The 14,958-nt window shown below is 40.5% G+C and overlaps 1 protein-coding gene across 2 annotated transcripts in view; it reads right to left on the bottom strand.

The window, feature by feature from the left end:
* Window positions 1–568: 568 nt before the first annotated feature.
* The window catches only part of gdpd1 (glycerophosphodiester phosphodiesterase domain containing 1), an 18,164-nt gene continuing 3,774 nt past the window's right edge, over window positions 569–14,958 (bottom strand). For both annotated transcript variants that reach the window (XM_086261008.1, XM_086261009.1), the window contains exons 2-11: window positions 13,000–13,149; window positions 12,555–12,597; window positions 12,080–12,215; window positions 10,472–10,517; window positions 10,154–10,275; window positions 8,304–8,393; window positions 7,829–7,962; window positions 3,612–3,671; window positions 3,346–3,397; window positions 569–2,364 (exon numbers count right to left, since the gene is read on the bottom strand). In XM_086261008.1, the coding sequence (XP_086117134.1) occupies window positions 2,230–2,364; window positions 3,346–3,397; window positions 3,612–3,671; window positions 7,829–7,962; window positions 8,304–8,393; window positions 10,154–10,275; window positions 10,472–10,517; window positions 12,080–12,215; window positions 12,555–12,597; window positions 13,000–13,135 (954 nt within the window). In that variant the 5' untranslated portion in view covers window positions 13,136–13,149 and the 3' untranslated portion in view covers window positions 569–2,229. The remainder of the gene's footprint in view (window positions 2,365–3,345; window positions 3,398–3,611; window positions 3,672–7,828; window positions 7,963–8,303; window positions 8,394–10,153; window positions 10,276–10,471; window positions 10,518–12,079; window positions 12,216–12,554; window positions 12,598–12,999; window positions 13,150–14,958) is intronic.

Below are 14,958 nucleotides of genomic sequence, written 5' to 3'. Positions count from 1 at the left end.
GAAAAACCTCCAACAGCATCCTTTCTTTTCTAAACACATTCACGGTTACTGTAAAACTTAGATGTTCTACTTATTTGCAGTGCAATTAGTAACATCCAAATTGCAAAACTGGAAAACACAAACTCTGAAAAAACGGGAATCATCTTGAGTTGATACTCTTGGTCCCAAATCACACTTGTTCTTAAGGCTTGATGAATAAATGACAGGCTTATCGGCCAATCAGTGAACAGATGAAGCATAGCAACACCGTGTTGATTGGTCAAGAGTAGAAACGATGAACCAATGATCTTTCCGGATTCTAACGGGGTTTTTTTTTCTAAATGAATTCTCTAGAAAGCAGTTCAGCTACCTGCAAATATTGTTTAATGAAGCTGCCTCGAGCAGGACAACACAGCGAAGGCATCACCTGTTCTTGTGAAAAAGTAGGAAATTATTATTTCAACATGTCCGGCATCATTAACTTTTTGCGACAGTAAAAACTTCTGACGTCGTTTTAGTTTGCAGCGCCACCTCCTGCCAGTTACATAAACTGTGACATAACACAACCCTAAAAAACGACAAATACCACTTTTATATAATGATGTACATACAGTGTTTATTGATACAGATACAAAAAATTGCTCTCGGCAAATCAAATCTAAAGATGAGCCCAAAAAAGTTCAGTTCAACACACACAACAGCTTTAAACATGCAAAATAAAAGTACACTGAGGACAGCACAAGTAGTATAATCAGAAAAATCCCAGTACTTGTAATGTGATTGTTGGATCAAGTCTCTAAAAGAAATCTTCAAGAACATTTGTAAAAACAGTGTAAAACATCACACATAAGTGATTTAAAATGCCCCACAACAAACCTAACATTGTTTTGACTGCAAAAATCCCAAACAACGTACAGTACATTCAGCCAAAACCACATTCATTCGATTAGAGACCGCCACCGAGCATCATAACATTTCATATATTTGTATATTAAAGCAAGGAACTATGTGTAAACTACTTTCATTAACACATTTGAATTTTAAATGAGTGCAGTAAAGCGATCAGTCTGCATCACTGCTTATACTAGGCTGTAAAATATTTTAAATATACACATATGTCATATAAAGTTCAATGCTGATTGCAATCACACTGACACAGGTAAAAGAAACCAGATAAGGTTTCCTATTTTGTGCAAAATTCCTCATAAAACAGGCAGTGTATGCCTCTATTATTTTATCTGATCAAAAGGCTGATCAAAATAATAATAATGAGCCAAAACAATGAGAAAAAAAAAAAATATATATATATATATATATGAAACAAGTCGAAAATAACATGACATCATCGAGCTGCATCTGCTGGTGCTTGCACATTACCCCTAGCATGATGCAGTAATACTGCAAACTAACTTGAAAGCATCAAAAAGGATCGACTTTGCGCAAGTAAACCCTTACAGAAAGTGTCATGTCAAGGACCATGAATCTATTATGGCATCTGAGACTGATGAAACTTAAAAGCACAATATTTCAGTGGCATTTTTAGCTCTTTGTAAAAAAAAATTCAGTGGTTTCAATTAAGTGTGTGCTCCTAGCAGAAATATCATACTGTTATATGGGTATGTTTGTGCATGTGTGTGCAAGCGAACGCACCATGGATAATTCTAATAATACTACTACTAATAATAATGAGCCAGGATTTTTTGTGACTAAAAGAAAACATTCAGATTTCATCATTTATGCATCTAAAATATTGTAAATGCATGCAGTATATTTGTGTTATAATGGCAACAATTCTTATTAACTTTTTCGAAATATACTTCAGTCGTAACTTACCAACTTACTGTGAAGACATCGCATGACTGCACCGCCATCTGCTGCAGTCATTGCTGAGAGGATTGTAAACCAAATTACCCAAATACGTTTTCATTTTGGGTCATATCAGAAAATCTGTAAGCCTGTGGCGATATACTGTCTCTGTGACGGGGCCCAATATCAGTCAAGCTCTAATATGATCACACTGTTTAGTATGAGTAATGAAAAACAGGAGTATGTGCTACCACTACATGTACAACACGCGGTTCCTAATACAGAGCATGTTGGAGTTCCTACAGACTGTAAAACACAGTGTGAGAGTAGCTGTGCTGGAATGCCTGCAGTAAAAGCGGGTGTATGTTGGGGGCTGGTCTGGCAGGTCAGTGGCCCTGAAGGATAATCACTGGTGAGAGGAGGGGTGAGGTAGATTTTGGCAGGTCACTCCGCTTTGGAAAGGCTGTTCCTGTCCATGAAGTCTTTAAGCTTGGTGGGAAAATCTGTCATAACTCCCGTGGCTCCCAAATCAAACGCCCTCTGAAAGTCATCCTCGTCATTCAGCACCCAAATGTACACCTGAAACCACATGAGGGATTTGTACAGTTAATACACACGCGGTCAGAGGCTGTCACACACAGGAATGTTTCTGTACTCTAGTCTATATTTGATCTGGTAGGAACCTTTCCAGTAACTGCTTTTAACCAGTGTAACTACAACACACACACACACAGGCTTAGTTCTGGCCTTTTACAAAAGTTTTACACACTGTTGGAGCAAAACAAGCCACACGGAAAGTGGTGACAGTAGTAGTAGCAGTCTTCAGGAACAGTTCTCCCGGCTTCTTGAAGGACATTCAAAGCTCTTCTTTGGATGTTGGCCACCGTTTGCTCTATTCTCTGTCAACATGATCCCACACTGCCATGTTTTACAGATGGCTGTAGACTCTCAGTGTTGTACCTCTTGACCTCCTCCATACATGCACTAGGACTAAACCATGGTTTTTAATGTGGGATTCATGAAACTACCATTTTATCTTGCTTTTCAGTTATTAACCTGTGCAGACATACAAGTGCACAGTACTATAAAAGACCATGGGGATGATGCTGTGTGTAGCTTGAAAGCCAGGAAGCACAAAAAACCCTCAGTTAGCATTGTTTGTGGCTGGCTGGTTGTTTGTGACACTGCCCCCTGGTGACAGTACTCAAGTACAACATACAAACCTGTGCGTAGGCTCTGATTAAGACCAACGCGCAACCATCCCCTTTACGTCAACCAATCTTGGAAATTGTTCCAGGACTGCAAATAAAAACTTGCCAGAAGATGTGCCATCTGCCTATCGCTACCACAGGCTAAGTGACCATAGAGACTGAGACCAAAGAAAAGGAAAAACATGCTACAACAGGAAGACTTTTGTATCCATGTAATCAGGTAAGGAAGTTCCAATGAACCAGCCATCCATTCTAACCTCTAAAACACTTCCATAGCTCCTCATTTACTGGCCAACGGTTCCTCACAGGAACCTGAATCAACTTAATTTTAAAGGAACTGCAGTTTTACCTGAATTCCCCGAGCTGTTAAATGGTCAAAAAGAGCTTTCCTCATCAGCAAACTGCAAGAGAAAAATAAACACTAATCAGCTGAGGTGTGTGACTGTAAATCCTTTCTATGTTAATCGTGATCGCACAGCTACATCTCAGTAACACAGAGAAATACAAAACAAAAAAGCCTAGTGCTGCTGCAGGTTTATCTTTTGTTGAATTTTCTGCTGATTCAACCACAAAAATCAAAGAGATTTTACATTTTTGGAGGAGAAAGCGACTTACGTGTCTGCCAGCCAGGCGATAAATCGCTGACCTCTAGTTAACCTGCTGGGATCCTGCAGTCTGAAAAAATTCACACAGAAAAGTAAAATAATTAAAAATGGTAAAAAACAAAAACAAAAAACAACAAAAACAAAGGGCACTTGATTGATGCTATAACAGCATGACAACATATTTTTAGGAAATTTCTGAAATCTACCCAAGAAAATTAATAAATCAGTGTGTTTAAATATGCACAAGAAATCAAGTCGATCTCTTAATAAACACAATTTATGGTTGCAGTCTTAAAGCAAGAACTTCACACTTTAGAAGTGCAATAAAAAAAATTCTGTTAATCCTTAATGAGCGTTGGGGCAAGAATAATCTGCTCTTTGACCATGATCCTCATGATCCACTAGCACACATTTCACAAGGCCAAGCTACACAAACGTTTCTTCTAATGACCTAATTAGTGAGTGAGTTCATCTTTCAAAGATCATCCTTCAGGCAGATAACAGAGACAGAAAGGACACCAGTGCAGCCAGGGGAGTGAATCTGAGCCAGGTACTGTGAAAAGGCTTTAAAGCCCCAATTCAAAGTTAAAGTATGTTTAAATTATTTTCTTGCCTGAGTAATAAAAGTTATTAAAGTTGGAATCCCCTTTGTCTAAACTTCTGTAATTTGGAGGAAACAACAAACAAGTCCGTATATGTTATCCAAAAACAAGGCCCAGCTAATGAAGACTCCTCCAGAGGTTTACTCCACGTCCTGACGCTTACACAGTAGTGATGGGATTTCCGGCTCTTTTTAGAGAGCCAGCTCTTTCGGTTCGGTTCACTAAAAAGAGCCGGCTCTTTCGGCTCCGAACCGGCTCTTCAGGTTGTTTTGTTGCTTTAATTAATTTATTATTAACAATAATATAAAATTATGCACAAAAGGAATTACTAACGTAAAAAAAAAAAAAAAAGTGGTTTTATTTATATATGTTTATATATAAATATATGCGGTGGCCCCTAGAGACAAAACGCGTACAAACTCCAAAACACATTTCTAGCATGAACTGAACTTCCAAAGCAGAGCTACTAGATCACTTAAATTACACAATTGAAAGCATATGTGTATTGTTTGTGTATTTATACACAGGCACTCATATATATTCAAATAATTTAAAAAAAAAGTTCATTTACCTGTTACTACCACACACCAAATCCGGTCGTTGGTACTTGCTGGCTTGTGTAGCCACCAGATAACAAGAGCGCAACACTGCGCCCAGCATCCTGGAGCACTTCTGTTGTCTTTTGTACGTGTTTTGAGTTTTTATGTTCTTCTGAGTTTTTACGTGCTTCGGAGTTTGTACGTGTTTTTACGTGTTTTGGAGTTTTTATGTGATTTGAAGTTTGTATGTGCTTTGTCTGTAGGGGCCACCGTAAATATACTTTTATTTATTCACTCCACATAAAATGTAATAAATAAATCATATAATACAAAAATCAACTATTCACATTTCAAGTCAAAGGAGCTTGCAAAGAAAAGCGTGTGGACTTCTTTAAGTTACTTGAAGACGTTTCACCTCTCATCCGAGAAGCTTCTTCAGTTCTAAGGTCAAATGGTGGAGAGTCCCGGATATAAACCTAGTGGGAGTGACCCCCCACAGAGGGACAAAAGGACCCCCTGATGATCCTCTAATCGCCTGAGCCAAGGTGTGAAACTGGGTGTGGGTCCCAATCAGCCACAGTTTCGGGTGAGTTCATTGTGAAACCTGTCTTCACCTTATCATGCGAATTCCTGAGATCAGATGGCCCTTCACACCTTGGCTCATTTAAATTTTCAGCTTTTTCCTTTTACAAATTTAAAGTGAAAACAACACAAAACACTGCAAACCACAACACAATTAAATATAAATTATAATATGAAAACAAAAAGAACATGCATATTCTCTGCATGCATAATAGTTGACTTTATTAATCCCAAAGGAAATTAGGGTTACAGCAGGCAGCACGCTAATGGCGCATGCGCACTTACAAAGGAACCTTCTGACCAACTTTACACAAACATCACATTGGGGAGACATGTCAGAAAGGTAGGCTGATAGGAAAAAAACAACGAAAATACATAACATGAGGTAAGAGGAGGAGAAAAAAAAAATCCACTCAGACTGAGCTCCTGAGAACAGTTTGATAACAGAAAAAACACCTCAGCACAAAAAGCACATGACTATCAATACACCATAGAAACACAAGACAAGCAACAGGGGCGGGTAAAGGGTAAGAGAGAGCCGGTGTAGACAGCGCATCCGGTCCTGCAGCATGTCTGCGCTGGTCCAGTCGACTGCCATCTTCCCCGGTAGGGCACAAGCATCGAAGGCGTTTGGAAAGGGAGGGGGGATCAGTGTGTGCATATCAATGTTTGTGTGTGTGTGTGTGTGTGTGTGTGTCTCCAGAGTTCAGCTGAGACAGTGTCCTTCGCCCTGCCAGGCTAAGTAAACAGTCTTCCAGCCAACCCAGGTGGCCTTGTATGGAATGGGGGGAACAGACTAAACACAGTCGTTATCAGAATTCCTCTTTTAGGTTTTAGAGAACAGACTGTGAGAGAGTGTTCCAGGGAAAAGTAAGTAAAAACACAAGACAAGACAAGGACATAAGAAGCTAAGCAGGGAAGATAAGGGCAGGAGAGGAGAAAAGTGCGACCGCCTTCGCTGAGAGCCAAAAGAGTAAAAAAAGTTTAAAAAAAAAAATAATAATTTTATTAAAAAAAAAAAAATATATATATATATATATATATATATATGAACATAACTAATCTTGAAATGACTGTTCAGCACAGAAATGAAGCCCAGCAATCATGTTTTACAGTCCCGTGGTCTCAGCCTCAGATACTCAACTAATCAAAGTGTTGTCATGACAAGAATGAATGACCAACAAAACATTTTTTCTCCATCATTTCTGTCACATAAAGCTGAATATAACGTCTCTCGCGGTTAGTATCATGGTTGCTAGGCAACCTGAACAGCGCGACGGAGGCTAGACCGTCCCATTTCACAGGCCTCTCACTTCCGCACTTCTCGTACTTGTAGTACGCACCGTACGTAGTGCGCGTACTTCAAGCGTGCAGACCCTGAATTGGGACACAGCCAACGATAATCATCAAGGTCAATAAAGAACCTTTAACCTGTTGCAAGTCAGACAGCGACATTTCAGTTTCACCTGCAAACTGAGATCAAACCACAGCACTGACAACTTTCTCCAGCCAATAAACCAGCAGCAGCTAAAACACAATGCTGCCAGATTTTACACTACTAATTATTAATAGTTTGTGTTGACACTGCAGCATAGATGACTTTAATCATTTATGTTAACTAAACTGTAGGTTAGTTAGGGTAAAAAGAAAACCTTAACCCTGCTCTGTTATTTCATGTAGGGCTTGTTTTGTGACTGTATTAGTGAGGGTGGAAGCATGCTGCTGAGCTAACCCTTTCCTGAAAACTGTTTATCAAAGTTCCTGACATGCACCTTTTACTTCTTTAGTACCACATTCCCTGGCCACTTTATTAGGCACACCTTGCTAGTATTTGGTAGGCCTCCCTGTTTCCTTCAGAACTACCTTAATTCTTTATGTCATAGATTCAACAAGGTCATGTAAACGACCCTCAGATAGCATCCCATGGCAGCAGCAGATTTGTCGGCTGCACATCCATACTGAGAATTTTTCGTTCCACCACATCTCAAAGATGCTCTGCCGGACTGAGATCTGATGACTGTGGAGGCCGTCTGAGAGCAGAGAACTAACTGCCAAGTTCAAGAAGTTTGAGATAATCTGAGCTTTGCATTATACTGCTTATACTGTTATACTGTCACATGATTGGCAGCAAATCACTGCATCAGAACAGGTGTACCTAATAAAGTGTCCATAGAGCTTATTACTAGTATTTGGTTACATGAACAACAAAGTGCAAGTGATTTGGGTGCGTGACTGTGTGTGAAGGAAACTCAAATACATTTCTATTTGCTCACTGTAGTGGATGCAAATCCACCTCCCTGTGTGCTCACTGCCCTGTCAGAATACCAAACAGCCTCTCAACTGTCATCAGTCCAGAGCGTAGAGAGACTTATTCGAATGTCAGCAGGTCTTCTTGATGATTTCTACATGCATACAGTTGGTGTAATGTGTTTGGATGATTAGATATTTGTATTAACAGGCGTACCTAATAAAGTGGCCTTTGAGCTTATTTGTATTGCACTTACTTGGTGATAATGGAGGGCATGGGGATCTCCAGGAACTGCTCCTTGATTGGAACAAAGGGCAGGAGGCCGGTGTAGAACAGGCCTAACAGCTGCAACACTCTGGGCAAGCTGAACAACACTGGAATATGAGGGTTCTGCAAAAACAACCAACCAGACCAGACTTACAAGCAGTTCCAAGTCATTTTTATTCACCGAAGAGGATGATGATGGAGTATGACGATAAAAGTGTTTCCTCTAAAACTCCCTCAAAGGGTCTGAACATTTTTAGAAACATGACAAAAAGATGAATAGTGATTCCACAAAGAAGTGCATTTAAAATACTGCTATATGGGACAGATTGAGCACTTTTCCTGTAGGCCTGCTGGTAGCAGGTTATTCCTTTGTTGTTATGAAATTCTGTAATTTCATAACAACAAATTTTATAAATAGCTACACACATTTCACCAAAGTAATGTGAAGCAGCATATAAACGTACCTCTTTGTAACACTTTCTCACAATCTGGTTGCTGGCGTTGCCCCAGACAGTCAGATGCGCTCGGTCATACTTCACGACCAGCTCGGAGACCTGCAAGGATTGAAAACTCAATGAAACTATGAAACAGAACATTTTCTCTTGCTTTTGCTCTGTCCTGTTGCCAATATTTAAAACGTAGAATTAGTTTTTTGATGAAAAGACGGCGGCAAAACTCGTAAAGTCTCTAGACGGACACTTGGAGGGCAGAGTCCCAATAACAAGGCCAACGTCCTCTTAAATTAGATCAGTTCAGGATGTGAACAGGTTATTCCTCTGTCTACATTTTCTCCCCTCTTCATCAGGTTTGTACTGTTACTTTATGCATGATTGTGGTGACAGACAAATAAAAGGGACTTAAAAACATATCTCAGTCTTGGTTATCTAACCATCGTACTTTAGGAAATGCTTCACTTTCCTTTCCTTTACTAGGCACCATGGGCTTTGTAACTATGGAGGACTTTTTGTTTTTCTTAAACAGGCTGTTAAGTCGATACATTTTCGGACAAGGGTACATTTTTTTTAGTTGTCATCACAGCTTATTTTAAATCAAGATATGATTGAAGCGGCGACTTCAGCCCTAATTCAGGAGTCTTAACAAAAGCATTGCATTAACTCATTACTCCCTGAAAGCCCACTAGAAGTAATCCTTGAAGCTCTTCTCTGTCACATTGCAGGCCTGCTTCCAGGACAAAATGACTGGGTGTGCATCTTGGAAAAACCTGGAAATTATTCTAATTAATGTCAAAACACGTTTTTATTAATACATAATAGGTGGCAAAACCCATCATTAGTGTACAGGGGAGGCCAAATTTCATCTTTATGGGAGAAAGAGTTCACCGTTTGGAATTATAGCCATTTTTAAACACTGCCTTCTTCAGTAGCCTAAAAGTAAGTGAACAGGTGATGAGATGTCCCTCGTGATTCCACAAGAGACACAAAATCTGCATTTGAGTCCAAGTGCTGAACTTGCAAAAAGTATGAAGAAGGAAAGAACAACTCAAGGACGGCGGAGGTAGTGTTATGGCTCCCAGTGAAATCGGGTCACTGGTGTTTATTGATGACGTAATGGCTGAGAGCAGCAGCATGATGAACTGTAAAATGTACAGGCATGTACTCTTTTCTCAGATTCAGCCTGAGGCTCCAAAACTGATCGGTTAGTGTTTCACAGTACAAAGTGATAATGACGTAAAGCATCCTGTAAAAGCAACCCAAGAGTTTCTCAATGAAAAGAAATGAGATATTCTTTAAAGTCAGTGACCTGATCCCAACTCAAAGGTGCCTGTTTTTCAATAACCAAAGACAACAGTGACAGAAGACCCACAGACAGGCAGCAACTGAAGGCAGAGGCAGTAAAGGCCTAGAAGAGCATTTTAAGGGACAAAACACAGCATTTGGTGATGTTTATGGGTTCTGGACTCCAGGCAGTCACTGACTGAAGTATTAAAACAATCTAAAATGATGTTAGTTTGTCCAGTTCATTTTGAGCCACTGAAAATCAACTATGTATAAAAATGGCTGCAATTCCTAAAATGTTTTAATACAAATTTTTCCAAAAAACACGAATTAAAACTGCAGTTTGATCTAAAATCCACTAAAGTGACGTACAGAGGCAACACTACAAAAATGGTGTCACTGTCCAAAAAGCTATAAGGCTAACTGTACACTGTTTCCTGCACAAGGAAATAACCACAAGCTGCATGTCATCAATACAGTAAAGCAAGTTTCAGTCAGGGGTCAGAGAACTGAAAGAATAAAAACAGGAGATACACACACAGACAAACACACACACAGACAAACACACACACACACACCTTCTTGATGAGCGTGTCATTGTTAACCTTGATGTCAATGTTAACAGGAGTGTTGGGAAATGCGTCAAACACGTCCCTGAGGAGAGGGATGCGTTTGTCCTCTCCTCCTTCGCAGAAGCACTCTGCACAGACAAGGACAGGTTAAAAACACCATCAGCTTCAGATTAGACGCCAGGCTGTGCGCACTTGTATTTTTAGCGGTAATTTTCTGCCCGTCAGCTGTCAACTGTTATAACCTAAAATGTCGATTTGTGTCACCTATTGAATAAATACGTTGCTTCGTGGTAATTACACAAGTGACGGATACGTGATGCTCACCTCGCTGAAAGGTTACACCCAGCCTGCAGAGGTATGGAGGGAGTTCCTGCAAAGAAAGCACGACAGACACAACTTCAGAGCTTCTGGAAACAAAGCAGTCATGCTCAAAATAAATCCAGCATTTCTGATATAGTTTTCTCTAGAGCAGCCATTCCCAAACTTAAGACTTCCGAGGTCAGCTGTGAAATCTGAAAATCCTCTGCAGACAAACCTTTAAATCTGACCGTTGCACAAGTCACTAAAATGTGTTTTTATTTATGGCAGGAACAACTGTTTCCTGTTCCATCAAAGCAAATGATGACAATTTGTTTGAGTATACTGGGTGTTTTTTTATTGTCTTTGTAGGGATTTCAGAAATGTTGTTCATGCATATTAACTGAAAGATTTTTTAAGAACAAGAATAAAAAGAGTCAATAAGAATGTTAATAAATGTTTAAAATAATACTCTGGCCAATAACTGAAGCCCATATTTTAGTGTCTTGTTGTTTTAAATATATATTGATTTCTTTGTTACCTCTTTTGTGCAGGAGAAACAGAGAAATATTCTTTATATAAGACAACTTCAATCTTACCTCCACCTTCTTTTTCATTTGTTTAAGCACAGATTGATGTGATTTATATATACTGTAAAGTAACACACCATATAAACCACTGACACTGGTGTTTTTCATTTTATTTGCCAACAGCCAGCCATCAGTCAGGAAGGCTGGTATCATTGTTTAGATGAGATCAGTAAAGATAAGAAGTACTTTATTTATTCCATATATGGGAAATACTCTTAGGATCACTGTATCTGGATATTTATGCTGATTTATAAGTTCTACTCCTTCAAGAGTACTAGCCACTAAAGTTCATGAGTCTAACCTTACTGGACACCAAGGTCTGTGCTTATGTCTACAACAAGGCCAAAGACCATTAAAACCCACTAAGCCTCATCTTCAGTTCCAAAATATAAAATTTAACTTGTAGATGGGATCTCTGACCCAAGAACCTCTACAAACACACAAAAATACTTCAGTTTAATGTTGTAAGGCTTCTTTGCAAGACAAAAGCATTTTTTTTCCAATAAGCATTAAATGTGTAGACTACCAAATGTTTAAAGAGGAGAGCAGAGCTTAGCCAAAATCCTAAGTTACTCACAAGGAATGTAGCTGGATAAGAGTTTTTTAAAATCACGTGACGTAATCAGATGACTTGTTTTTGACCTCCCCTGATCAAGGCGCATGATCCATCAAAGCTCATATCATGTCTAAACACAAACCACATTCACAGTTGTGGTCAGACGTTTCAACCCAATCATGATGAGCATGAGTGTCATGATGATTTGGGGCTTTTAATGATTCCTTTCAACTGTTGTTTTTCCAGGGTGGAATGATCTTTAATGACTTTTAAAAACAACTGAATTTATGTAAATTTTGTTTGAATTCTCAATGAATAAATAAATAAAAATTAGTTCACGACACTTCTGTCTGACCGAGCTCTTTGCCATATATGTAAAATTAAAATTCAGTGTTATATTTGTAATTTTTTTCATGCAAAGAATTAAACATGCACAGCGCTTGATCAATGATGAGAAGAGATTTGAAAGTGGCTTCAGTTCAAACTTACAGCGTAGGTCACATCGGAGATGTTGGTGTCGATGCCGCAGGTCCTCTGCAAATCGCCATCATGTGAAACCACCACCTGTTCATCTTTTGTCAGGTGGCAGTCCAGCTCCAGCATATCTGTGCCGACATCCACAGCGCTGCACGATCCGACACACAGTACGCATATAGACTCAGCCGCAATCTCAAGCACACAAGCATTAGCATTGAAATTTGGACCCTAACCATGCAGTATAGCACACACAGATTCAATAAATGCATAAAACAGTCCACCTCTTGTCTGATTAACTAATCAAACAAAGGAGAACCACAAGGTTATCTTTTACACGAACAGTTACTGTACATATTGCACCAATTCACAAGCTCGATTGTGGGTAAAAGAACTAAGACAACATCTCAGATGACACACACCGTCCACAGTCACAAGTGCAAATCCCAAAGAAAGAGCTGTGTCTTATGACTTTGAAGTTTCTACTCACTGCTTGAAAGCCATCATAGTGTTTTCCAGATTTTCACCTGCCCCTGAAATCGGAAAAATAAAAACTCAGATTTCTTTTTACCTGCTTTGCTGTGAAACACATGTCTGAAAGAGTGCCTTCACTCCAGATGTGGGCATAACAAGTATCTTCTCGGGGGGCGGGGGGTTTCTGATATTTTGCTTGTGGTTCATGTGTAAGTTTTTCTAATTTTTATCTTTAACTCATTTCTGCAACTACTGCCCAGTAACAAATAGATGGTTATAGGATCAAAACTATAGAAGAGAAATGTGACAGTCAAAACCCTGAATAACAAACCTGTTTTTACCCGTGAGTAAGTAACTAGCTGTTAGTGGGACCTAAAAGAAGCAAAGTAAGTTGGGATTAAGTGGCACCTTTTACCTTTTAAGTCAAGGGCTGTTCTTAAGAAAGAAAACTGGTGACCTACCTCCACGGTGAGAAATGTGCTTGCTGACAAAAGTCTCTCGCTTCTTTCGATGTAACAGATTTGGGCATTTTAGCAGCAGGGCAGAGGTGAGCACGTAGCCCGTTACCGTTGACAGGACATACACAGCAGCACACATCTTCTATCAGTCCCCTGCAGAACAAACACCAGACATTTAGCAGTGGCTGTGTCTGTCAGATAAATGTGTGGGGTTTTTTGTGTGTTTTTTTTAATGCAGATACATTTTTCCCACTCACCAAACGTTTTTAATCACAAACACTGAACAAAAACAAACCTATTTTCTTCATATTTTGCAAGGATAACAGGAAATAGGTCAAGTGAATTATTGATACATGAAGAGATTAACACACTTTAACACAGCCTGGATTTTCTTTAGCAAGTTTTCTTATAATTTGCTTAGTAGTCTTCAGGAACAGTTCTCCAGGATATTCAAAGCCTTTCCTCTGATTTTTTAGTTCTTGTTTTTAAGGACACACAGCACACTGTGCCAACATATACCAACTTTTCACTATTTCAGAATCATTTTGCCGGTGCCCATGTGCCGTCCATTCTATCTCCCTCGGGAATTTTCTGCCGTTTACATCTGCGCTGTTTACATTCCACCAGATGCTAATGCTAAGCTAGCGTTAGCACAATTGAGCAGCAGCATCAATAACAGCCTGGTAGCACACCCGGACAGTGTCTTTATTGCGGCTGGGGATTTTAACCACGCGGACCTGAAATCTGTACTTCACAATTTCCACCGTAATGTGAAGTGTGCTACCAGAGGAGATAGAACGTTGGACCAGGTGTACACCAACATGGCGAATGCGTACAGAGCCCAGGCTTATCCCCACCTGGGTCTGTCAGACCATCTCTCCCTTCTGCTACACCCAATATACACACAAAAGATCAAGAGCACTGGGATTACAACCAAAACCGTGAGAACATGGCCGCAGGATGCTATTCCGATGCTTCAGGACTGTTTCCACTGCACAGACTGGGATGTATTCAAGGTGCAGGACACTGACAATCGTGTCGCATTGGACAGTTACACCTCCACTGTCTTGGACTACATCTGTTTCTGTGTGGACAATGTAACAACTTGGAAACGATTCCGTGTGTTCCCTAATAATCCACCCTGGATGACACACGGAGTTCAACAACTTATTCGAACAAGGAACAACGCTTTCAAATCCAGGGACCAGGAGGCATACAGTGCTGCCAGGGCCAACCTGAGAAGAGGCATCAAGACTGCCAAGCAGCAGCACAGGAGGCGTATCGAGGCCAGGTTTGAGAACAACACAAACCCAAGGCAGGTCTGGGAGGGCATCAGGGCTATCACGGACTACAAAAGAAGAACACCATCACCCTCAGCCGACAGTTCTACTCTGGCTGAGGATCTAAATCTCTTTTATGCCCGTTTTGACAGGGAGAACACCGACCCTGTCCTGTCCCCTCTCCCCTCAACCGACCCTGCTCCGGTCCTGAGCACTCATGAGCTGAGGCGTGTGTTCCGGAGCATTAACACCAGGAAGGCGGCCGGGCCGGATGGAGTGCTGGGCCGGGTGCTAAAAGACTGTGCTGCGGACCTGGCGGACGTCTTCACCTCTATATATAACACCTCATTGTCCTGTTCACTGGTACCATCCTGTTTCAAAGCAGCAACCATCGTTCCCATCCCAAAACAGTCAAATGTCACATGTCTGAACGATTTCAGACCTGTGGCACTCACCCCCATTCCCGCCAAATGCCTGGAGAGACTGGTCATTAAACACATCAGAGCTGCTTTTCCACCATCCCTGGACTCGCACCAGTTTGCATACAGGGAGAACCGGTCAACCGAGGATGCGATCGCCACAGTGCTGCACACATTACTGAAGCACTTGGAACACAGGAACACCTATGCACGGCTCCTCTTTGTAGACTACAGCTCGGCTTTTAATACCATCCGGCCATACA

The sequence above is a fragment of the Aulonocara sp. 'chitande type north' Nkhata Bay genome, linkage group LG14 (genome assembly GCF_057382095.1).
Source record: "Aulonocara sp. 'chitande type north' Nkhata Bay isolate Kocher_YH1m ecotype deep benthic linkage group LG14, A_spYH_male_GT1.1, whole genome shotgun sequence".
Taxonomy (NCBI): Eukaryota; Metazoa; Chordata; class Actinopteri; order Cichliformes; family Cichlidae; genus Aulonocara; species Aulonocara sp. 'chitande type north' Nkhata Bay.
Note: the sequence above shows the minus strand (reverse complement) of the source record. Positions and strands in the feature narration are given on the sequence as shown.